The sequence below is a fragment of the Amblyomma mixtum genome, chromosome 3, assembly GCF_055824585.1.
Source record: "Amblyomma mixtum isolate Tamu chromosome 3, ASM5582458v1, whole genome shotgun sequence".
NCBI classification, from domain to species: Eukaryota; Metazoa; Arthropoda; class Arachnida; order Ixodida; family Ixodidae; genus Amblyomma; species Amblyomma mixtum.
The window spans coordinates 158366554-158389509 of NC_143014.1; the positions used below are offsets into that span (position 1 = coordinate 158366554).

Here is a 22956-nt window from a genome sequence, read left to right on the forward strand (position 1 = left end):
TAGCAAGCACAGGGTTTTTTTGGCATGATTGTAACAGTCAGTTGTAAGACAATCCAAGCATCCAAGTCACTAACAGTTTCGATTCCGAGACGCGATTAGATGTGATAACAGCGGCGTGGCGGCGTTTACTTGATGATTGTTTCGCCTCTTTCTCTCGTTTTCATTTTGCGCCATGGTGGTCGACACTTTCAACCTGAATGTCGGTGTGTTAGGTCATGTAGACAGCGGGAAGACATCTCTAGCGAAATCCCTGAGCACAACAGCAAGTACAGCTTGCTTTGACAAGAACCCACAAAGTCAGGCGCGCGGAATCACGCTCGATCTTGGTTTCTCGTCTTTTCAAGTGGAGGCTCCTGAGCACTTGAAGAGTCAGTGCAGGAATCTTCACTTCACCCTAGTCGATTGTCCTGGACATGCTTCGTTAATACGCACAATTATTGGTGGTAAGTGGCCCTGTTCAGTTGCACGAAACTTCTCGGTGAGTAGCTGCTTGGACTGCGCCGTTCTGTCCACAACACGGCTAGTCAGTGGTCACAGTTTAATGGTTTCGTATATGTGGGCTTCAAATACGCTATTGGCTGTAATAGGTTCTGTGCGATTAATGAAAAATCCTTCTCTATGCAGCCATAGCTCAATAGCTATCTTACGAAGGACTTAGTCGCACGGAAAGCAACGTTCAAATACCTATCGTAACGCGGGTTTTCACTGGCATTAGCATTGGCGCTGAGCGTGCAAGAGCCTTGGCGTACCCCTTCTCACTCGTAGATAATTCAGCGGCCTTTGCAGGCCATCGAATCCTTGAAATTTACTTGCAACTTACTTGTTTACATCCTTGTGTGAAAGTTAGCCTGGCGTGACCTTTTGGAACCAGACATGCCGCTACGATGTTTACACTGCTCTAACGGTGTATTTGATTAAGCATTAGCACTGTTTACTCAGCACACGCATTTCTGAATTGTCTAAAAAGCTCACGTTTATCATCCTTTCACCCAGGTGCCCAAATCATTGATTTGATGATGCTGGTAATAGACGTGACCAAGGGCATCCAGACACAAACAGCCGAGTGCCTCGTCTTAGGTGAAATAACCTGCGACCATATGCTTCTGGTCCTCAACAAGATTGACTTGCTGCCAGATGCTGATAGAGCGAAGCTTATTGACAAGGTGACACTTTCCTTCTCTGCTCTTGAGGGCTCCCTGAAATGCCATTTATATTATGATGTGATATTACCATCAGTGCAGTATAATATCTGCATGTTGCAATGTTTGTGTTCATTTTTAGGTTGTGTAGGTGATGTTGTGTTGTACTGAAGGATGTGAAATTGCATTCATGTATGTTTGTTTACAGTTGATTTTCGTCAGGTCTGCTTTGTGATGAAAATTGATGTATCATTGTTATGCCAATGTAATACGTTTAGAAAAACATGCTAGGTAGGGTGGATTTTGAAACAAGAAGGTTATTCTCATTTACCAGATAAGTGGCGGTTGCATAATACAGTTGAACCTCGTTATAACGAAACTGTTTATAGGGGAATAATGGGCATAATGAAGGAATGACTATTACCATTGGAAGCTCGGTCAACACGGGCCATAACGAAGCAATCACCAGGCCCCTTCAACTTTGTTATAACGAAGTTCAACTGCAGTACCCTGGGCCAATATAAGTTTTTCTGTAGCCGTAAACACATTAGAAGGCTGCACAGTGAAATACTGCTTGAACAAACTTCAGGGGATTCTAAAGAAATTTTCACACAGTTGAAAGTTCACTCAACTGAAATGAGTTCGCAGAGGCTTATTCTGATGAAGCGAAGTAGATCTGTAGCATTCAGATGTCTTCTAAATGCATTTATTTCACAATGCTCAAGTACTGGGAAATTACGGAACGTTTTAATTAGGCGAGATAGAAAGTCAAAAGAAAATCAAAGTTTGTGCAATTTTAGGTTTGGTTTAATTCGAAAGTGTGTTTTGCAAGGAATGTTTTTAAACATCTTACACCTGGCTGTGCTTACTCCTGTATTTATAGGTATTTGGCTATTCATGTTTCCTTTTGGTGCTCTAAAGCTTTCTACTTGAAACTTGCATGTCTTAATGTTAACTACTGCATCAGTTAGGCTATTGCTAAGTAAAAAGATATACCAGTTTTGTGTAAGTAACTGCAGATGGTACGATTTCAGTTGTATTTCTGCAATTTGTGAGAGCGTTCATCGAAAACTCGGCTCACACTACATGGAACCCCATGTGAAGTGTTACAAAGTATCATGTTTCCTTACGTTGTTGTTTATGTAGACTACAAAAAGGCTGAAAAAGACATTAGAGAAGACCAAATTTGCTGATGCTGCCATTATTCCTGTGGCCGCAAACCCTGGTGGAGCTGAGGTAAGGAACCTGCTCTACTTTATTAAATGGCTCCGGTTTCAAGAGAACCAATAGCATGTATAAACATTCTGTGAGCTTAATTTCTCAACAAACCACAGGAGGATTCGTTTGGAGGTTGCGGAATTTCTTTAGGCAAATGGGTATGTGCAGGCATGCCATCTGTAATAGTATATAAGGTAATATTAAATCGCATGATATGCACTGCCATGTACTTCGACAATAAGTCAAAGTCAGCAGACAATGTTTTCATGAATTTTAGATTCCGTAGATTGCAGCGGTGGAAAAGAGAGTCAACTGCTTGTATCAGCTCTTGTATCAAAGGGAGTGAGGTTTTCCAAAAGATTTCAACTGATAGAGCAGGTGGAGCCAGATCTACTTTATGGTAAACAGTGTGCAAAAGCTTCTCAGAGCCCTAGAGTTTATTGTAATGTTATGAAAATTCTGTATAAGCAAGAAAAATATGCAGTCTACAGCTTTTGGTCGAAAATATTAAACAGGGTTTTTTCAAATAAAATAAGTGGTTGGTTTACTTATAGAGTGAAGAAACTGCCATTTAATGGCAAACAAAACATTTAATGTACAGAATGCCGAGGTGGTAGTACGTACTTAGACTCATTTATTTTCTCACAAGACGTAATCTTTTTTGTGTGCATATGATAATTTGCTTGGGAAAGTATGTCACCAGCTTTTATGTTTTTCTGTGCCGTTCCGGAGGAGGTAGGTTGAACTGAAACCACATGAAACAAGAGTTCTGGAAACGTTATTCGCTCAAGACGAGTACTTCGAGAATTCGAATACCAAGCATTCGCATCGAATCGAATATTGGATACTTTACTATTGGACCGAATATTTAAAATTATTGAATATACGCACAGGCCTAGTGTTGTGCTAAAAACGGAATCACTGAAAACCACGCTACTTGGCAAGCACCGCTGCCATAAACTGTCTGTACAACTTGCGCATATTGTCTTATTTCAATTAAATCTTTGCAGAACGTTGACCACACAGCGACGCTCGAGGCTGTCGGTACAACTTGCGCACATTGTCTTATTTCAATTAAATCTTTGCAGAATGTTGACCACGCAGCGACGCTCGGGCTCGATGATCTTGTAGAGGCCCTCTGTCAGGCAGCTCGGTTGCCTGAGCGACAGGATAAGGGGCCCCTTGTGCTGTCAGTGGATCACTGCTTCTTAGTCAAGGGCCAGGGTACAGTGCTCACAGGTACCATTCTGCAGGGCTCAGTCGCTGTGAATGATGTGAGTGCTCATTTCTCAATTTTTTTCTCGGCATTGCTATCAACGTCTACAGATTTCTCTGCACAGTTGTTTGCATATTCATGAAATAAAACCTGGAATATATGCAGAACAGGTTTTTCTACTTTACATCCATAGATCACTGTGAGTCCCCAGCGGTTGAGTGATGCGCCACTTCTACGCTATGGGAGGGACGGCCACTGGTAGGGCTTGCGAGACCCCAGTTGTTATTCCCGAGCAACCTCTCACAACCAACCATTAATTTAACTGCCACTGGCCATGATGGTCAGTTTGCTTACATTTTCATGGGCAGGTTGTCATGACGTCACAAGGTCACGTGAGTTGTCTAGGTTGTTTGTCCAGGGATTTTTCGCTCACGCCGACGCTGGCTTTTCTCCTTAGCAGAACTCTTAACACTGTCATGTTAAAATACAGAAAGGCTTCTACGTTATCGTTGACTTTGTGTTGTAGGACATCTGCAAGATGTACTGTCTTTGTTGAAGCGAAACTTTGCAGACATTAAAACTTTATGAATCATTGTTTCTCACCGCGTTAAGGTGCTCATGCACTAATTGATGAAAAAGATAGAAAGTACTCGCTGTTGTAGCTCAATGGCTGTGGCGATCTGTAGAGGCAGAATTCTAGGTGGAGCAGCTACATTTCGTTGAAATTAAAATGAAAAAATTATCTTGTGCTGAGCTTTCATTGTGCGTTAAGGAACTGCAGATAATTGAAATTAATCCGAAGTTGTCCACAATGGTGCACCCTCAGGCACAGCTTCGGCATGAAAATTTTAATTTTAAAATATGAAAAGTTCTTTTTCTGTTTTTGCTTGTCTTTTATTCTATCTTGAAACCAAGAATTTCCCTAACGCAGCATTGCTGGCTTCTTTGAAATTAAAAAAAAAAAATAGTGGGAAAAAGAAAGAGTGTTTCACAAAAAGTAGGAATCTTGCTTTGCAGTTATGTTGCACCTCGGATACTATTAATGTGTGCTTTGGCACCATAGGAGAAAGTGCACTAACCAGTGAGTGTGGAAGGTGGCAACAATCAACAATATTCAGGGCACCAACCTGTGTAAGACTGGTGATTAAAAAAGAGGAAAGGCAGAATGTTATACTTGCATACTCTATGTGGATAAAACTGATGCGTTGTTGTTGGGCGCTGCCTCTGTGAGCAGGTCTGTTTTCATTTTGTGAGTAATCAAGTATTTAATTAATAAATATGTCAATGACCTTTTTGTTTTAAATTATGTGAAAAATGCCTTGGTAAATAATTCTAAACTGTTGAATATAGGCACCTGATGACAGCTGAATCATCAAGAGTATTGGAGGTTGCAGTGCTGTAGTTGAAAATGTGGTGAACAGAACTTATGTGCAATAAATCTTTTGTTGTGCAGGTGGTAGAGATTCCATCTTTGAAAGTGACAAAAAAGGTCAAAAGCATCCAAATGTTTCGGAAGCCAGTTAACAGGGCAATACAGGTAAGGGTCAGGCATATCTTTTGCCTCTCTGTACAGGAAATTGAAACTAACAGTCGGGCACGTAGCCAGAAATTATTTTCGGGAGGGGCGCGAGGCAATTTATTTTACACCAGAAAGGGGGCGGGGAGAATGGTGCATGCTTAACGGGAAACTTCTAGGATGACCGGGGGTGGGGGAAGGGGAGACCTCGGGCCTTGCCTGCTAACAGTGTTAGCTGCAGTATGTATTTCATAATTATGTATGTAAACAGATACTAACCTTTCCCAGTTGGCTGCATGTAGGCAGCATGCATAAAAAAGGTGGCTAATTTTTACTGTGCAAAGTGAGCTCTCGGACAACATTTCAACAAAACAGTGTTTGGAGTAACATTGTCTTGCCAGTAGTGCACCTTACTTGGCTGGTCTTCCTCATGTAGCATGGCTTGGTGATGCTGCAGACCTTCTTAACTGTCTGCAGCAAGATTTCATTGGTTTTCTTGCAAAACATGGGAGGAAAAATGAAGTTCCAGCATTCTAGAGGCGTCTTTAAAATGGTGAGGAAAGAAAAAAATTCACGTTTCTCCACATTAAGCTTTTAACAAAAGAGCAGTTCTGCTAATGCCAGAGACTATGGGAAGGCTTGGTTCTGTACAGCATGCAAGTTTTCATTTCTTTGTGCACTTAATAATGACATTGTTTTTCTTTCAAATTTGCATTTGTTCGTATCAGAATTGGACATAGTAATCATTGAGACAAAGATATCAGGTGGCTTATTTGAAAAACAGTTCATTCCAGTTGTTGCAATTGTTTGTGTGGCTTTAAGTTGGAGCGCCTTAATTGGAGCAAACAACTAATCTGGCTTTCTTTTGATGCTGTTATTTTTCATTTAACACTGATAGCAACGTGTGCTGCAGTTGCTGTGTGTTATATAATGTGTATTTAATTCATATTTTTCTATCTCACTGTGTCTAACCTAGTGAATGTGGTCGACTACATGTAAACAGCACCAGTTTCTTCACCCACTCATTCTCCTTGATGGTTCAGCACACCTTAGCCCCCTCTGAAAAAAAATGTTTTGCTGTGCCATTGGATGAAAGTGAAATGATAACTGTGTCACCTGCATGCTTTGCCTCTAGGGCAGCACATATCTGAGTGGGTAGAATGCGAGAATGTGAACTTCTGGTACTTTTGGCGCTCAATCCAGAAGTGCACACCATTGAACATTTGCTGCGCTCTGCTTCCTTGCCCTACCCTAACGTACACCTGCAGAGCTTGCAATAGTCCAGTGTTGCTTGCGTGCAGGGTGATCGTGTGGGCGTGTGTGTGGGTCAGCTGGAGGCATCGTTGCTCGAGCGAGGCTTGGTGTGCACTCCTGGCCATCTGGGGGCACAGCTGTTCCTCCTGGCACGGGTGCAGCCTGTGGCTCACTTCCGCGGTCCCTGCCCCTCTGGCAGCCGGTTCCACCTCTCAGCCCTGCATGCCACCCTCATGGCCAGGTCTGGACCACCTTCGTGAACTGCCCAAATGCTGTCTACGGTACAGTCGGCGCAATGAATGCACTCTTTCTGTCAGAAAACATGATGCTAATTTGGGAGGTGCATTCACTACATGTGGTAAAACTCGCACTGCAGTCAACCGAAATTTTCCCAAATTTTAATCACAAATGTAGAGAGTGCATTTATTGTGCAGTGCATTTGCAATGCAAGTGAATATGGTTAGTGTATGTGTGTGCCACTTGTGTTTTAATCATGGTGTAATGCATGTTCATTCTAGTGACCCATCAGTTGACAACCCTTTCAGACATGCATTATGTTCTACTATAGAGAACAAATCTGAAAATTTGTGTGCGTATTATTTAGGACCTACTTTTTTACAAAACCGTACACTTCTTTGCAACCGCTCACTTCCACGCTCATGGATACACAACATTATTCTTGTAGCAAACACATTTATACACTTTTAATTATTTTGCTCATCATTCGAAGCTGTTTCCACAACTAAAAATCAGCTACAGCATCCTTTAAGAGAACATTACACCGCGTCAGAGAACAAAGAAGCAGTAGCATCAGATGGCGCTTCATAGGTGCGCCCTAAAACTTTGTGACATCCATCTTTATTTCTTGTTTTGGAAAAACAATTCTTTTTTTCTGGACACGAAATGGCCCTACCATTTTGTCCAGGAGAAATTTGGAATGCAGCTGGCATCACTGACTTAATGAAAACAGTGATAGACGCTTTTTCAACAATTTGAGAACTTCCACAATTGATTCCATGCCACAGAGAGTTAAAGGACTCAGTTAATCAGTGTAATAACTGTAAATCTTTACTCGGAGCACAGCCATACTTTGTATACACACATTACAGATGCATAGATGTCCCCAATGTATTGCATGAGTCCAGTAGACTCCATGTTTGTGAGAGCTTATGTTTTGGTGCAAGGAGTATTTGGATTCATCAGTATTAGCTGATTATCAGTAGCCACCTACTAATCTATATTGTGTAAACAGGTATATAAACTATTACTGGTATAAATATTAGTATGCAACACTTTTGCATTGTTTTGTCTTTTGCATTGTTTTGTCTTCTCTAATTACTTGTGAGCTTCAGTAACAACAAAAATAAACCTGAAAACACCTGAAAGACAAGCAGAGTGGAAGATAAATGCTATTAGTCTGATTATTATTAAGAAAAGTTACAATAAGTGCCCACTATACTTGACTAAAAAGAAGCACCGAAAAGTCCTTAGTCCAGAAATGACGCTTGTCGGGCTATTTGGCTGTTCATAGCTTCCAAACAGCGAGAGACCAAGATGGGGCATGAAAGAGCACACAGTTACACGAGCACAACACATGAGCGCTTGTGTCATTCTGTGCTCTTTCTTGCCCTGCCTTGGTCTCACACAGTTACAAACAAGTGATTGCAGTGCTTCGTGAGCTTTTTTCACAGTAAAAAGCTTACAGGAAGCAGTAACTGCTACAAATGTTGTAGTTGGAAGTGTTGTGGCCCTGGGCTTCAGCCTAATAGAAGGGGGCCCCTTGGGGCCATTGCAGGGTGTCCTTCTTGAGCTGCCCTCAGGGCTCAACCCTGGAGGAGGTGGGGCTGCGATGGGACCCTGAACTCCTGAGTGGCCCAGCTGCTGAGAACCAAGAGCAGTGGGCTCTGCTTGAGCTGGACCAGCCAGCACTGTTGGCACCTGACATGCTGCTCATCGGCTCCCGTCTTGACATGGACCCTCAGGGAAAAGCCTGCAGGCTGGCTTTTCATGGCCGTATCCAGCGCTGCTACACAGACCGGTCAGCACTCGCAGGCCTGCCTGTCTTTAAGGTAAGCACAAGCAACAGCACAAATGCGAGATTGTGGATTCTGCTGTAATCAGTGCGCGATTCCACGTGCCTTTTATGCATGAAACGGTGTCATGGCATGTCTTTGAAAAGGCACTATAGTTTGCTAATTGAGTGCCAAAGCAGTTATGTTTGCATTGTGAGTGATGCTGTAAGTGAATAAGGAGTGCAAACGCTGAACCATAAGTGACGTTCGCAGCCAGCTACTGTCCAATTACTAGGCACATCTTTGTGCACAACTTATAGTCGCAGGACGTCGCTGCAATCGAATTTTATGAAGCCCTCAAGAGCTGCATTGAGCTTTGCAAGTTTGGGGATATCATATTGTGAAAAATACAGTATAATGTCAGGCAGATGACAAATTCATCTCATGCAAAGTATATTATCTTTCTTGAATGCTACTTTTTAACGGTACCGTCACCCACTTCTCATACATTACTAGTGCTTTTACTACTTCCCACCCCTAGGAACCACCAAACTACCTGAAAGGGTAGCTATGGAGGTTTTTAGAGGTCACTGTTTTCTAATGAAACTTATAATATAGGTTTTTCTTTCATTCCTGATTACTTCCACCAAGTTTGGTAGCCATGCGACAGTTCATTCCAATGCAAATTGATTTTAAAGCTTGCCATATTCATGGCCTCAATTCAGATGATTTCTGTGGATAACACAGCATTTGCAACATTGGAAACAACCCCTACACATTAATACCCGTTACCGATTCCCTAACAAAATATTGAGGCTTGTATTAGGTCACCTCAGGCATTTTTATGAAAGGACTCATCATTTTCAGTCGCTGCTTCAGCCATTCAGCACATGTACAAATGTGTTTCTAGTAACGTTTGTGATATCATCGCTGCGTCAGGTGAAGCATCAGCCCTGGCTACAGACTGGGTTTTAGTTTCAGTTTGCTGTTTTCGCCATTTTAAAAGGATTCCACTCAGTGTTTTGAAAAACGGTTTATTGTGGCGACAAGAGGGGGCTCTAAGGAATGTAATGTGACTATCAACTAGGAGTGTTCAAAAATCTCCCAGAGTTTCCCTTTAAATTGTCAACTGCATCACACGGCAGAACTCTGGGATTGGACCTTTAGAATTAACCACATCACCACCTGGCTGTTTTACCGTAGCTGCAGTCCTCAAGATGTCATTGCTGTCAAGCATTTTCTATTATGCCTGCATTCATTCTGGTATCTGTGCTTATGTAGCCACTGAAGGTGATGCCTAGTGGAGTTCTTCACTTTGTGTCCAGAACTTAACTTGACACAGCATGTTTTTCGGATATCTAGGTGTGTCTGGGACTTGTTTTGCGCTGCTGTACATTGTGAAGACAATCTCTCTGCTGTTTTTTCTATGCCTTTTTCCTGCCTATATTCATGGAAGAAAGACCTCCAAAAATTATGGTAATAAATGCACTGAAATCAATAAGCCATGGTCTGGGAATGACATTTTGCGTATAAAATAAAAAAATTCATCAGGGCAGGTTTCACATGTAGTCACTTTTCTGTCATGTTATAATCTTTTTACACTAAATCAGTCCTAGTAACAAACATGGTCAGTGCACCAGTCACTGTGCTCACTATGTTTAATCATGACGGGCAGCGAGGACATCTTTTATGCCTTTTTCAGCCGAAAAGTCGTGAAGAAATAGCACAGTGAATTAGGTATGAGATGATATCCTTCAATATAACACAAATAGCCAGTCTATAACTTAAAGCAAGAAGGCTGTAAAAAATTGGTAGATGTTCTTGCACAGTGAAAGCAAAAGCTGTGTTTTTTGTAGTGAAGTGTGCAGACAGTTGTAGCATGAGGTTACAGAATGCCTGGGCGCGAAAGTACTTACTTGAAGCCACTTGCATTCAGAAGAAAGATAACACATGAAACCTGGTGTAGGACAGTCTAGACTTAATCAAAAGGTGCAGGAGAACTAAGCATGAATGTAAGTTGCCAAAGCAGGTGGCCAAGGCCAGCTTCGCATTTCATCAACTTGGGAGAAGTGTAGCATTGTAAACTATGAATGTATATTACTTGCTGGTCTAGTTTTCAAAGAGTAAACCTTAGTGCTGTCACCATTTCTGTAATGGTATTCTCATAGGGTCAAGCATTGCCCTGTGGGCAGTTTATAAAAAAAGACAAAGAAAAAGGACTGCATGCATGCCCCATATTGCCCATGAGGTCTCATGTTTGCTTTTGCTTCTTATATTAATAACCATGGATGCACAGTGCTATTTCCAACTTTACTTACGAGGCAAGTCATCTAGTCTCGCATTCTTATTGTGGCTATGCACTTGCTATTCTGCAGTGCTCTAGGCTGGTCTACCGATGAGTGCTTGTTATGCAGAAATTTTATTGTCATATTTACATAGAATGCAGCCCAAAAACCACGTTATTCCGATTCTTCTAAGTGCACATGCTGCTAACACCATCACCAAGCTTAATTATTTTTTGAGGACAGAAGTTTGCTGCGGTGCTGAATTCTTCATCCACATTCCCTTATGCCTGTAGTTGCCTCTGCATGACAACCTGTGCCGCAGGTTTTTGTTTCAGACAGCTTAGGCACTGCAAACTGGGGTGTGCATATGAGCAGTGAACTTCCTTGCAAATGATCAGTCAGGAAAAATCTTGAAACGTTGCAGTTGCAACTGCTTCTGGAAATAAAAAACCCAGCTTACACAGAAACAAGCCTTTATCAGCAAGTGTTATGTCATGTTTAAGGGTCAGTTTACTGAATTTTTATCTACTGTATGTTCTGTCTTAGTGCTACTCAAAAGCTCCTCACCAACTTGAACATGTATCCAGCTCTGGCACTAAGGAGCACAGTGGAACATTTTAAAACAATTTTTTAGGTGGCATTGTTCCCTTCCATTTGGTAGACGGCATCTCCAACTGTGACACTGCAGGCGTGCCCGCTTCCATGGCAGTGGGGAGCATGGCATAATAGCGACCAGGTAAAAAATTGTAGAATAGTTCGATATAGCCAAAATTTGATCAAAAACACACGCAGCAGCAGCGGAATTTTAATCAGTGAAAGGGCAGAAACTCAAGCAACTTTTACTAGAGAAGCGAAGAAACCTTTTCCAAAGTTTTAGTGCCATTTTGAAGCCACTCGCGACGATACCGGAGGCCGCAATAAACCGAGCACCATTTAGGCTGGCTTCCCAACACAGCTCCGCCAACACACAGCAGTGGCAGGCCAAGTGCCAGCTAGAGTGGCTTTCCCACATTGTAGCCATGTCTTGTGGAAAATGGTACGTCAGAGTGAGGCCTGCGCCTTTTCACAACCCGCGTGACAACCGACATGAGCGTAGGATGGTTGCTGCAAGGCTACGACCATCCATGCTGCTGCTTCCGGGGCGCTGTTGACAAGTGCCAGAGGCTTGAACGCATGCTGACCGCCTGACTCCTGGCCCTCTACGTCGATGTATCTTCCGTGGCGCTGTTGGCAAGTGCTAAATAGAAATGCAAACCTTAGCGCGAATGTTTGCCACACCAACACCAGTCACTTGTGTAGTGCAGCAAAGCCTGCTGCCTGCCATGTGAGCAGGCACTGCAGTTGGCACTGGGGAGTTCAATATATACATTTTATGGCCCACTGCATTCGATATAGAAAGCAAAAATTGCATGTAAAAAAATTTAGGAAAATTTGGTATAGCCAATAATTCGTAATATCACTTTCTCGTTATATCGAGGTTGGACTTGTAGAGCCAGAGTTTAAACACTGTAGGTATGATATGGAAACAATGCAGCAACCCAAGGAGCCAGCACTGTACTGCTACAAGCAACATGAGTAACGTCAGTGGCAGCTTCATTGCTATCAGCATAGTAGTAGCTTTGGTTATATGATGTGCTTTTTTTTTTTTAAACACACGAAAAAAATGAAGACTCAGAATTAAACTGTGGTGCACGACATCATAACTAATTTTCAAGAGCATAAAAATAAGTTGCCTAGAGTTTATTTCAACCAACATTAACTCTTCGTTCAGTGGTGCATCATATTCATCGATATAGTGTGTTAACTCCCAGCAATATGACCCACCTACCAACAGAGCGACAGTTTTAACACAGCACATCGTTGCCATTGATTCTGGCCTTAGTTTTTCTCTGTTCATTTAAAAATATAGCCTCTTAGTAAAACCACTAGTTCTGCACTCAGTTTTACCACGAAGGACTAGATCTGTCAGAATATACCAATACTATTTTTTCACTCATCTCCAGCAGTAGGCTGACCAGTGCACATAGAATGTAGCTGGCATGAAATTCACCATTAGCTGGAGTGCATATAAATATGGGTACCGAAAAATGCATCAGATATTTCATGACATTTGAATTAAGGCGACCATGCACTGCAGCATGCACGTGCGTGCTCTGCACTGCCAGTGGCTCTTCCTTTGCGCTGCTTGCCGTCATTTTGCCAACACTTCTGATGTGACGCTTTTTCAAATGGCAGTGTCACTGACTTTGTGCATGCTTGTGGCGTCTTTAGCATTGGTCCTTGGTACCATTATATGTGACATGGCTTCTAGTGCATTTGTTGCATGAGAAGCAGGCTTAGTTGCCGCTAAAATTTAACAGTGCCTTGCTTTCCCTTTAGTGTGTGTGAGACTCTTGGCATGCCTCAAGGTGCAGCATCAGATTTGTTTAAGTCTCATCTTGCTGTGCATCTGCCTATAGACCATCGGTGGAAACAGCACAAAAGAATAGTAAATTTAAAGCTGGCACCACTGATTTTATAACAAATTTCTTTGTCTTTACTTTTGTTCCATTCGTAAATTTTGAGCTGCGGAGGTGTGCGCATCATGGCATGAGTGAAGTCATTGTTTTTTTTTCTGTCAGCCCAGGTATTTGAACTCATTCAATCTGTGCCACAGAAGCCTTGATGCATGCTTGAAGCTTCGCAAGCACCTTGATATCCACATCTGAGAAGTGCGAAAATTCATGTAGCCAGCAAGGAGAGTGACACGGAAAGTGTGTGAAAAAAGGGGAAAATCATATGTACTAGCCTGCATTCTACTATCCATCTCATGCTTTTCTGTTCCTCATGCACCTCAGACAATAGCACTGCGCAATAAAATGCAAAGGCTATGCCGAAGCAAATGCAGTGAAATGGCGTCATATTGATCATTTCAAGCAGACTAAATAAAAGTGGAGTCAGTGCACAATGTTGGTGCTAGCAACTAATCGAACACCCACTTATCATGGTGTGAGCGGCAAAGAGGCAGTTTGTGCCAAATAAAGCCGCAAAGCACCTTTACTTAGATCAGCTACCACTCGCATGCTCCATTTACCTCTATCCTCACTTTGCACATTACTGCTAAATAAGCAGCATAACTTCTTCAAAGGTGCCATCTGAGCTTTGTAGTAAGTATCGACACCTTAAATACCTGAATTTTAACTGGACTGTGCTCCTCTCTCAGGCCACAGCAAAACTCCTGCAATTGCCCATCAGAGAATGGCTCTCATTCGAAGCTATTTTGAGGAGCATTGAAACGCTGCAATGCGCCCTGAGCTGGGCATGCACTACTCAGCGTCTCTACATAAGGCACTAGGGCAGGGCTCGTGGGTTGACCACACATACTATTAACCAGCATTTTATCTGGCCCGCCTTTCTTCTGTAATCGTTGGTTGTCATCTTCATCTGGCTTGTTTGAGTAATGAAGCGATTTAAACAGGCTCTTCTTTTCTCACGCTGAGCACCTGGTTCTCTGAAATGGGTGGTGTGGGGGCAGAGCAATCTGTAGCATTGAGTTGCTAGGCGAGAGCCACTTGCTGCTAACAAACAAATCCGCCTTGTGTCCATGATATCAATAATTTTTAGTGACCCTGAATTAACAAAATAGTAGTATTTAGCCACTGGATTAAATATGCAGTTTCTCATCATGTTGAATGTTCTTTACATGAACAGTGCAGAGTAATGCAGTTCACACCAATGGCATTGCAATATGCCAGTGCATGCGAGAGGCAGATCAAAGGGGTGGAGGCACCAAATTTTTGTTGTGCGTTCTTCCTTTGATAGTGAACATGGATCACCGCATGGAATTTGCCTTCACCTGGTAAACAATTTACAACTGGATTGCTTCTCCTATGATGCAACAAGTAGGTTTGGGATCAGATAAGGCCGACAAAAACTGCATTATAATCGCTGCTTCATAATTTCTATTTGCTCCATTTCTTACCCTAGCCTTCCCCAGGAGCCAGGATGACATAAAGTGAAGAAGTACCTGATATGTTAGTTTTTTTAATGCATCATTTTATCGTAACCACACTTTGGCTGCTGAAACTGCATTGGAGAAAAAAATTCAATTAAGTTATTGACGGGGCACAGGCAAGTTTAATGAGACAATCAATGTTTACTAACGACTTACACACCATTTTGCAGAAATAGCATGGAAAGAAAAGTCTAGTGTGTCTACTTCTCTAGGCATTAAATTTCCTCAGAAATGTTGCAGCCAGTTATGTGAAGCTGGCATTAGCTGACAGACAAAAAAAAAAAAAAAAGTTTGGTCTGAGAGTACAGAAGTGAGCATTTGTTTACAGTGCTCAAAAGGTGCTCTGCAGAGGACAGAGAGTGAAATTTTAAAGAAAGTACTGAGTTTTCGGAGATGATACTTGTGCTCGAGCACAGCAAGATAGACCTAAAATCCATGCAGGCACAAGCGTCTTGCTCCTAGCGAAGCAGTTTCATCAAAATTTCTCATGACTTGCTCCGCAGCACACTGAGCGCTCTGGACAAGTATGCTCACCACTGTACTTACACTGTACTAATACCAAGAAAATATAGAAATCGTCAGAATGAAAAATCAACCACTAGTTGCTAATGCAAAAACGTGCCTTTTGTTCAGCGAAGTGGTGGTGCGTGATGCTGGATAGACAAAAAAAAAATTCAGCATTCTTTTTTATATTTATATTTTACATTAATTCCTTTTTTTTAATATTTATACGGCAAGCAAGCGCACTGATAAATGAGGTTCAGTTGTCTTCAGAATTTCTGTGCCGTAACAGTTGACTTCTGCCAATGGCCCGGTTGCGTTCCTCATTTCCTATGGTTGTATTTGCTTAATCCGGCTTTGGTACCACGATTTCCGCTCGCCATTATCTCTAGGGCAGTCTTTCGCTTCACGCGTGGCGCCTTCCCACCGACCTTCTCACCGTACGGCTGTGGCCTGATCTCCGCTTTCACCTGTCCTGTCTGCGCCACGAGCCTGCGGAGGGGGGGGCAAGGCTGTCGGCTTTGCGCACAGATATGGAGCGAGACTATAATACTGTGCGTCGCATCGTGCGAGCTCTGCGCACGCCAGTCCGGCGAAGCGCGCCGCGGCGCGGCAGTATAGATCGGCGGTGACGATAAGAGCGAACGAGCGCCTTGCTGGCGCGTTCAAGGCCGCGGTTGAAAAACAAGAAAAATAATAAAGCAGTTTGGCTCGTTTGAGTTGGCGCCCTTCTTCCACGCCCTCCGTTTTCTAATCATCGCGCAGGGACTCGCTCGCAAGCAGAATTTCTCCGCGGCGCGAGTCGAACGCTTGTGGACATCCCGTCCGTAGCGGGACAGTCGTCGCACTGCCGAGTCTCGTGAGGACTGAAAATGAATTTTAAGTTCCAAAAATCGCCGAATGCACCGGCCGCGGCTGCCGCGTTTCGATGGAGTTTCGCGCTAAACGCAAAGGCGCCCGTGTGCTCTGCAATGTCAGTTCACGTTAAAGATCCCCAGGTGGTCGAAATTATTCCGGAGACCTCCACTATGTCACCTCTTTCTTCCTTTCTTCTCTGAGTCCCTCCTTTATCCCCTCCCTTACGGTGCGGTTCGGGTGTCCGTCGCGGTGCGAGACAATTACTGCGCCATTTACTTACCTCAAAAACCAATTTTCAATTTTTTTTTCAATTCTCCTGAGTTATGAGAACTGACAGAGCATCACAAGTCCTCCTTTGCCTACTCGCTGATCAGTGGAGCCTTTGTAAGCCAAATAGTATGCACAGTGATACATTCATTGACGCCCCCACAGATGCTAGTCCCGTCATGTCATAGTGACCTGCACCTAGCACACTGCATTGTATGCTGCTACTAGGCATGGGCATTTCAAATAAACAAGCCCAGTAGGTAGATCGGGTCGTTACGATCGTCTGTGCGAAATATTAGAGCCATATGTGCAGCCTGAAAGATGCTGGAAATTCTGATTAAAGCCCTTTTGATAAAGCCATCCTCTACACTGGTACCCACGGCGTCCCTGTGACGGCATAGTCAACTGCATTTCATTGGTCCATCGTTCCGATTCATTCTGCTGGTTGCTCTCGTTCATTTTCATAGCGACGTTCGTTTTGACGTGCACGCGTACATGCGCGCGCATACACGCACACACTTGTTCAAGTCCCTGCGTGTGATATTGGTAACCTGTGCCCTTCGTTTTTCGTTCATGTCTTCCTATGTTACTGCGTACGCGGGCGCACAGTCTCGACAGAAAGTTGCTATGTACGTTTCCGTGCTCCACCCAGATGACACGCAATCCACCAGATGACACGCCCTCGAAAGACCCATGCGTACTTTAAGGTGAAAGCCTTTAGTGGCTCGTACTGTCGTGACCAAGACGTGTTAGCAAATTTGTCCGCGTTTCAGAATGGTCGAAATGGTCATGATGTCACTGCGTGCGAATTTTGACGGGTGTCCACCGAAATATGTGAGACAGTTACTGCGCAATTTCCTTTCCTCAAATACAATTTTCGACTGGTGTCCACCGAGATATGCGAGACAATTACTGCGTAATTTCCTTTCCTCAAATACAATTTTCATTTTCTTCATTACAGCCCCTCTTTCTCTTTCTTCTTTCACTCCACTTACTCCCTTCCTGTACGGTGCGGTTCAGGTGTCCACCGAGATGACAGAGAATTACAGCGCCATTTTCTTTCCTGAAAAAGCGTTGCGTTCAAAGGGCAACGCATCGCGCCGAACGGGTGGTGGTGTTCCGTGGACTCGCTGGCAGTGCTACAACACGCTGTCGCATTCCACTCCTAAAGGCAAAGATTAAGCGTCATTAATTGGCAGTTAATTAATGAACCAACAGAATGTGAAGTGAACAATCGCGTAGCAGAATGCAGCACTCAGACTTCCGCCTTTCAGCACTTTAGTCGCTAAAGTTTCTCGTAATTTTTTTCCCAAGCCAAGGCCCAGCTGCTGCCACACCTTGACTACTAGCTTTCATTGGTTGTGAGAATAACATATGCTTCCAATATAGCTCTAAGAGCTCTTTGCAAGCCAACTACGCTGTGTGTGGACTGCTACAGCAAGTCAGCCATACCCAGAGCTTGTCACTTCGTGTAGACAAGTCCTGGTCGTTTAAAGTTGGTCCTCAGGAGCTGGCAAATTCGCATGAGCACGTTTCAGCCCTCCTCTTCACGTCCCCATTCCACCCTTGTGTTCTTTAAGTGATAGCATGAGTCAAGGTTAAAAATTATCAGTACTATTGAGTAGTCTAGACTTGTGTCCATAATCAAGGGGCTAAAAAGCTCCACATATGTTTACAAATTATTAGCAAGGAATTGTTGTGCAAGGAATAGCAGGAAAGAAACGAAACTGCCACGTCTTCAAAATAGAGGACATAATGCAAAGAAAACTGCCTGTTTCGCAGAAACTCACGGTGACTTAGAAATCAAATGCTGTGAAAGTGCTGCGTGTAGCATATAGCTGCAGAGGCACCAAAAGCAACTAGTGTTGTCCGACACCTCACTGCAAGCATGGGCACCTCATGTGCAGGAGAAGAGTCGCAAGGGACTTGTGGACCGTGTGCTGAGTGAAGATGAACTGGTGGTACGCTCGTTGTTCTCCAAGGGATCTGACCTGGCTGCCTTCCATGGTCTTTGGGTGAAACTGGCTACTGGAGACTGGGGCACCTTGGCTGGCCCATTTGGTCAAGGTGGCAAAGTGCGTGTGCGCCTCCAGGGTCAGTTCCTTGCTTCTTTTACCTTGTCCAAACAATGTCAAGTGACCTTACATGCACAACTTGATTTACGAGTGAAGAGTAAGAGCAATGGGGAAAATCAGTATCAGCCAGCAGTGGTTTGCACTGAAATACATATTAACTGGCATAGTTTTTATTTGCTAAGCACATATTATATTTATGTACACAAAATTGACATTTGAGTCTTGTCTGCTGGTGGCCTTGTAAAGCGGCTCACAAGCTTCGGGCCATTGGAGATTCACACGGTTAAGCTAGCTACCATAGGCAGAGGCTTTGCAACAGGTTGCATGATTTACAGGCGAGCCATCTGCTGAGCTTCACGCTCTGCTGCCCAAGGAGCGCGGAAAGCGGCCATCTCTGCCTGCAGACCAGAAGCCCATAGAAGTGGCCCTGCAGTTTAGGAAGTACCTGTTTGATGCTAGCAGCAAGATGGTGCAGCCGAAAGTGCCCCCTGGACTCTACCGGCCAAAATGACAGTCAGGAAGCCTTTGTAAATAAATCTGTCTCACAGACAGTCCATGTGTATATCACTGGGTAGAAGGCACTTTTTCCATAGGCCACGGCTGCATGGGTATGCCAGAGGTGATTAGCTGTTCCAACACTCACATTTGCTAAAGCACAAATCTACTCTTGAACACACACTGGCAGCCTATCAGGCATCACAGGCACACTCACAGTTCAGATCTTAGAATGAGATGTCTTCCAAAGTCTGTCCATGCAGTGGCGGCATTCAGAAGTAGCGCCAGAAGTAGCGCCACTCATAGCACTGCCTTGAAAGCAATAAAGTACTTTCAGATTGGTGCAGTGCACAAAACGGTTCCACTTCAAACAGCTCCTTCAACAAGAGTTTTCGTCCAACCCTTCTGCCACCAATAGTGCACTCTCTCTCCAAAGTGTCAGTCGGACACTGGTAGCAATCGTGTGGGCATGACAAGGCGACTGAGGCAGTGATGAGCCAGGCCTGAGGCAAGCAGCACAGAAATGGCAATCCACCCATTGTAGCGCATGATGATAAGCATCACCAGGAAGCCGAGGGTCAACTGTAGTGCGTGAAGAAGAGTCTGTAGCAGCCGGAATTTCAGCCGTCCCCAGCGTTCTGCATCCATATGGCCGTAAAGGAGGTTCACCTGCAGGAACAAGCATCAATACATTGAATTAAATGGAATTCACAAAGGCCCAATAACAAAGGCTCTGCACGTGAATAAAAAAATTGACTCACACTCCACATTTTTTAAAATTATGATTATGCTCGAATTATCTCGCTTCGCCCATAACAGCAGCCAGGAGGGCAGCCACTGCCGAAGCTCCAGTACTAAAGCACAATATGCAGTGTGCAATCTATTCTGGTGGCGCGTTTCCCTCCCCTTTCAATATATATATACAATATTTTTTGATAATGCACAAACTAATGACTACATATCACACGCCCATGTTTTACCTCTAATGATAGGCGTTATGGGTAGAAATGCCAGTGAATTAATTTGTTAGTCAACATATACGAACTAATATTTTACTACGCTTGTATTGCTGAGTTGATAGACCTGCAGGCCAGCCCACTTTTCACAGAAAGCCAACAATTTTGACTGGAACCGTATACTTGGGCATTCAAAACCATGAAGCCGCACATGCCTCTTTGATGGGTTAATGCCCGGACGGGCCGCTTTTATTTGCGTCCTTCATCCCGGCCGTCCGACGTACTGTTAAACGCTCCGGTAACCACCCTACTTCTCTAGCATGGCAGCGGTCGGACCCGCCTATACATCGCGAATAATGCACTGAGGTGAATTTTCATTTGCCTGGCTAAACAAAGCAGCATACCTTTCTACAGGTGGCGGTGCTCGAAACTATAGTAGGATACAAGTTAAGAAAACAGCAGTTGCTAACACTGGGCCGCGATCCGCGGCGTCTTGTATTACTCCGCAGAGCAATTGCAGCAGTAAACGAAATGAGCTTTTTAATGTTTGACTAGATCAAACAACCCACGTATCAAAATTCTAGAGCTCAAATTTTTTTTCTTGTGACAAGCTTCTTGTTTGGGTAACACGAAACGTTTAAACAGCGGACTACTTTTTTGTCGTGGAGGAATTCTGCTTCACTGCAGACTTAAGTTGTATTCGACTATACACACTTAATTATTCTAACACGGTAGATTCACGCCTCAGCCGAACGCTGAAATCCGCTTCTGCGGCCGTACAACCAAAGGGCCGCGACACGTGCACATCGCTGCCGACAGCTTTCGCGATGCGCAGGAGAAAGGATTGAACCATGCCCGCGTACCCGACTGCACGACGAAGGCCGAGCGAAAAAACAGCGACTGCCTTGCAGATACGTCAGGCAGTAAACCACCGTACCGCGCTCTCTAGCAGAAGGGCAGCGGCGTTCAACGCCGGGTCCATGCGATGCGGGCGAGGCACCGCATCAGCATGGTGTGTATCACCATCAGCATCAGCCGCGAGTGTAGCGCTTCCGCGGTCGCCAGCCTTTCCCAGTGACGCACATGCAGGTCGCTATCGCGAGATACGGACGCGAATACTGTTACACACACCGCGAAAGTGCACTGATCTGATCACGCGAGCGCTGATCAGCCGCCGCCTTCGGCAGAAAACAGAACAAAATAATAAGCACGTCGAGGGACTCCACGCGGAATCAAAACAAAATTCCACCGCGCTACCCGGTTCGACTGCATGCAGGGAAAACGGTACGCCGAAAAGCAGCGATAATTGCCGGCAGCCAGATACCTGCCTCACTGCCTTGCCCCTCGAGCACAGCTCGATAAATAACCAGTTTGGTCACCGCGGTTCAAGGCAGGTTCTTTCCCCCCCTTTGGCAGCAGCTCTGGCTTTGCGGCTATTGCGATCGACTGGGCATGAGCCGCAAACAAACCGGGCCTTCTACAGCCCTTCGTCGAGGAAAGGTCGCTAGGCGTGACGTTCAATACTGCGCGTTCGCTCGAGTTCAACCCGAGTTAAAACTGTAAGACGCGGACAAAGGTGGTCCCGCTGCGTAGTCACGATGGGTCGCTTGCAGTGTACAACTTTTGTTCCTATCTTAATTTTTATACTCTTACTCGTTTAGGAGCGATTTTCGCCCAGATAAAAGGTGGAGTAGAACTATGATGGTGAGGCACACATAGGCAGAGGCCTTTGGGCTAGTGATGCAAAACTATCGAAAAATTTACTATCGATAGTATCGAGTTTTTTTGAAACTATCGATAGTATTATCGATAGTCTACTATCGATAGTACCACCATCGATAGCAAGACTATCGATAGTGGAACTGTCGATGGTAAGACTATTGCGTAGGCTGTGAAAGCGGGCGAGTCCTGTCGTTATTCAGATTATCACCTCCATACCACACACTCAGGAAGCCAAGTTTAGGATGCAGTGAGTACGCGTGGTTGATTTTATAGAATCGATAGTACTATAAATAAGAAGTAGTATTGACACGGGAAGTAGTATTGACACGGCTATCGATAGTACTATCGATAGTAATAACTATCGATATAGCGCTATCGGTTTGGTTTGGTTTATGGGGTTTAACGTCCCAAAGCGACTAAGGCTATGAGAGACGCCGTAGTGGAGGGCTCCGGAAATTTCGACCACCTGGGGTTCTTTAACGTGCACTGACATCGCACAGTACACGGGCCTCTAGAATTTCTCCTCCAAAGAAATTCTAGCCGCCGCGGCCGGGATCGAACCCGCGTCTTTCGGGTCAGCAGCCGAGCACCATAACCGCTGAGCCACCGCGGCGGCTGATATAGCGCTATCGATGGTAAAAAAAACTATCGATAGTTTTGCATCACTACTTTAGGCTTGTCTGTTTCTAGTACACTTTCTATCTGTACTGCAAGTAGTAAAGCTTAGCTGTGAATATGGGTGCACAAACAGGAGTCAATGACCAATTTTAACACATTTTGTTACAAAACATCGTTCATCATATTCATGCAGTCTGGTTTGTTACAGTCGTATGCACACGACACTACAGGCGACCTCACTTACATTATGCAACAGCTAGACAACAACACGGACAACTGACGAAGCTCAGTCTCGGGGCATTACGAAGCGCTGAATAATATATCACTGATTCACTGCAGGCGCAAGTCTTATCGCCAGTCAACACCAAGGCCACTGGGTACGCGAAACCACTGTATTCCGCCAGAATGCGATAGCACTGTTCAACAGCTGCCCGATTAGGTTTCAGCAAGCAGACGCCTACACTGCAGATAAAGGCGAGAGTCCGCTCAAGGATATCATTTACCATCTTCGTCGGGCTATACAAACAGCAAGAGTGCTGCCAAGGTCGAGCGGCTAACAAGCACGGAGTTCTTGCGCTTTTTGAGCAACTAATTCTCACCAAATCAGGTTCACCAGAAGCAACAGTTGTCCGCATTTCCGCGCTTAGCGATGCGACAGTGATGAGCTTGTGAAGAGAGAAAAGGCGCACACGTCTCCGCAGTAGTCTCGTCCGCTCATCATGACTGAGGCTACATCGCGCGATCTCTCTCCTCCCTCAACACGTTGCCAGTTGCGGGAAAGAGAATAGATTTCATTGATCGTTTAGCCCCCATTCTGTGGCTTACCAGGA

General features: G+C 44.3%; 2 protein-coding genes across 3 annotated transcripts in view; one reads left to right on the forward strand and one right to left on the reverse strand.

Moving 5' to 3' along the window:
• eEFSec (eukaryotic translation elongation factor, selenocysteine-specific) lies at nucleotides 1-18886 on the forward strand. 2 transcript variants are annotated; one of them, XM_089581678.1, is made up of 9 exons: nucleotides 2-443; nucleotides 994-1163; nucleotides 2286-2375; nucleotides 3446-3631; nucleotides 5027-5110; nucleotides 6391-6584; nucleotides 8139-8412; nucleotides 18168-18354; nucleotides 18671-18886. In XM_089581678.1, the coding sequence occupies exons 1-9, from the start codon at nucleotides 173-175 to the stop codon at nucleotides 18844-18846; spliced, it is 1632 nt and encodes a 543-aa protein (XP_089437804.1). In that variant the 5' UTR covers nucleotides 2-172; the 3' UTR covers nucleotides 18847-18886. The 2 variants fall into 2 exon arrangements, with proteins under 2 accessions (XP_089437806.1, XP_089437804.1); XM_089581680.1 differs by lacking the exon at nucleotides 3446-3631 and having other exon boundaries at nucleotides 1-443.
• Nucleotides 18452-22956, reverse strand: part of LOC149352489 (protein SLC31A2-like) — a 27956-nt gene continuing 23451 nt past the window's right edge. Inside the window, exon 4 of the mRNA XM_089581681.1 lies at nucleotides 18452-19499. Coding sequence (XP_089437807.1) covers nucleotides 19269-19499 — 231 coding nt within the window. The 3' untranslated portion in view covers nucleotides 18452-19268. The remainder of the gene's footprint in view (nucleotides 19500-22956) is intronic.

Bases quoted from the DNA above. Each gene is read 5' to 3' on its own strand.
- eEFSec (XM_089581678.1), top strand. From the start codon at position 173: ATGGTGGTCGACACTTTCAACCTGAATGTCGGTGTGTTAGGTCATGTA. The intron at 444-993 runs GTAAGTGGCCCT...CCTTTCACCCAG, and splicing joins AATACGCACAATTATTGGTG to GTGCCCAAATCATTGATTTG. The intron at 5,111-6,390 runs GTAAGGGTCAGG...GCTTGCGTGCAG, and splicing joins CAGTTAACAGGGCAATACAG to GGTGATCGTGTGGGCGTGTG.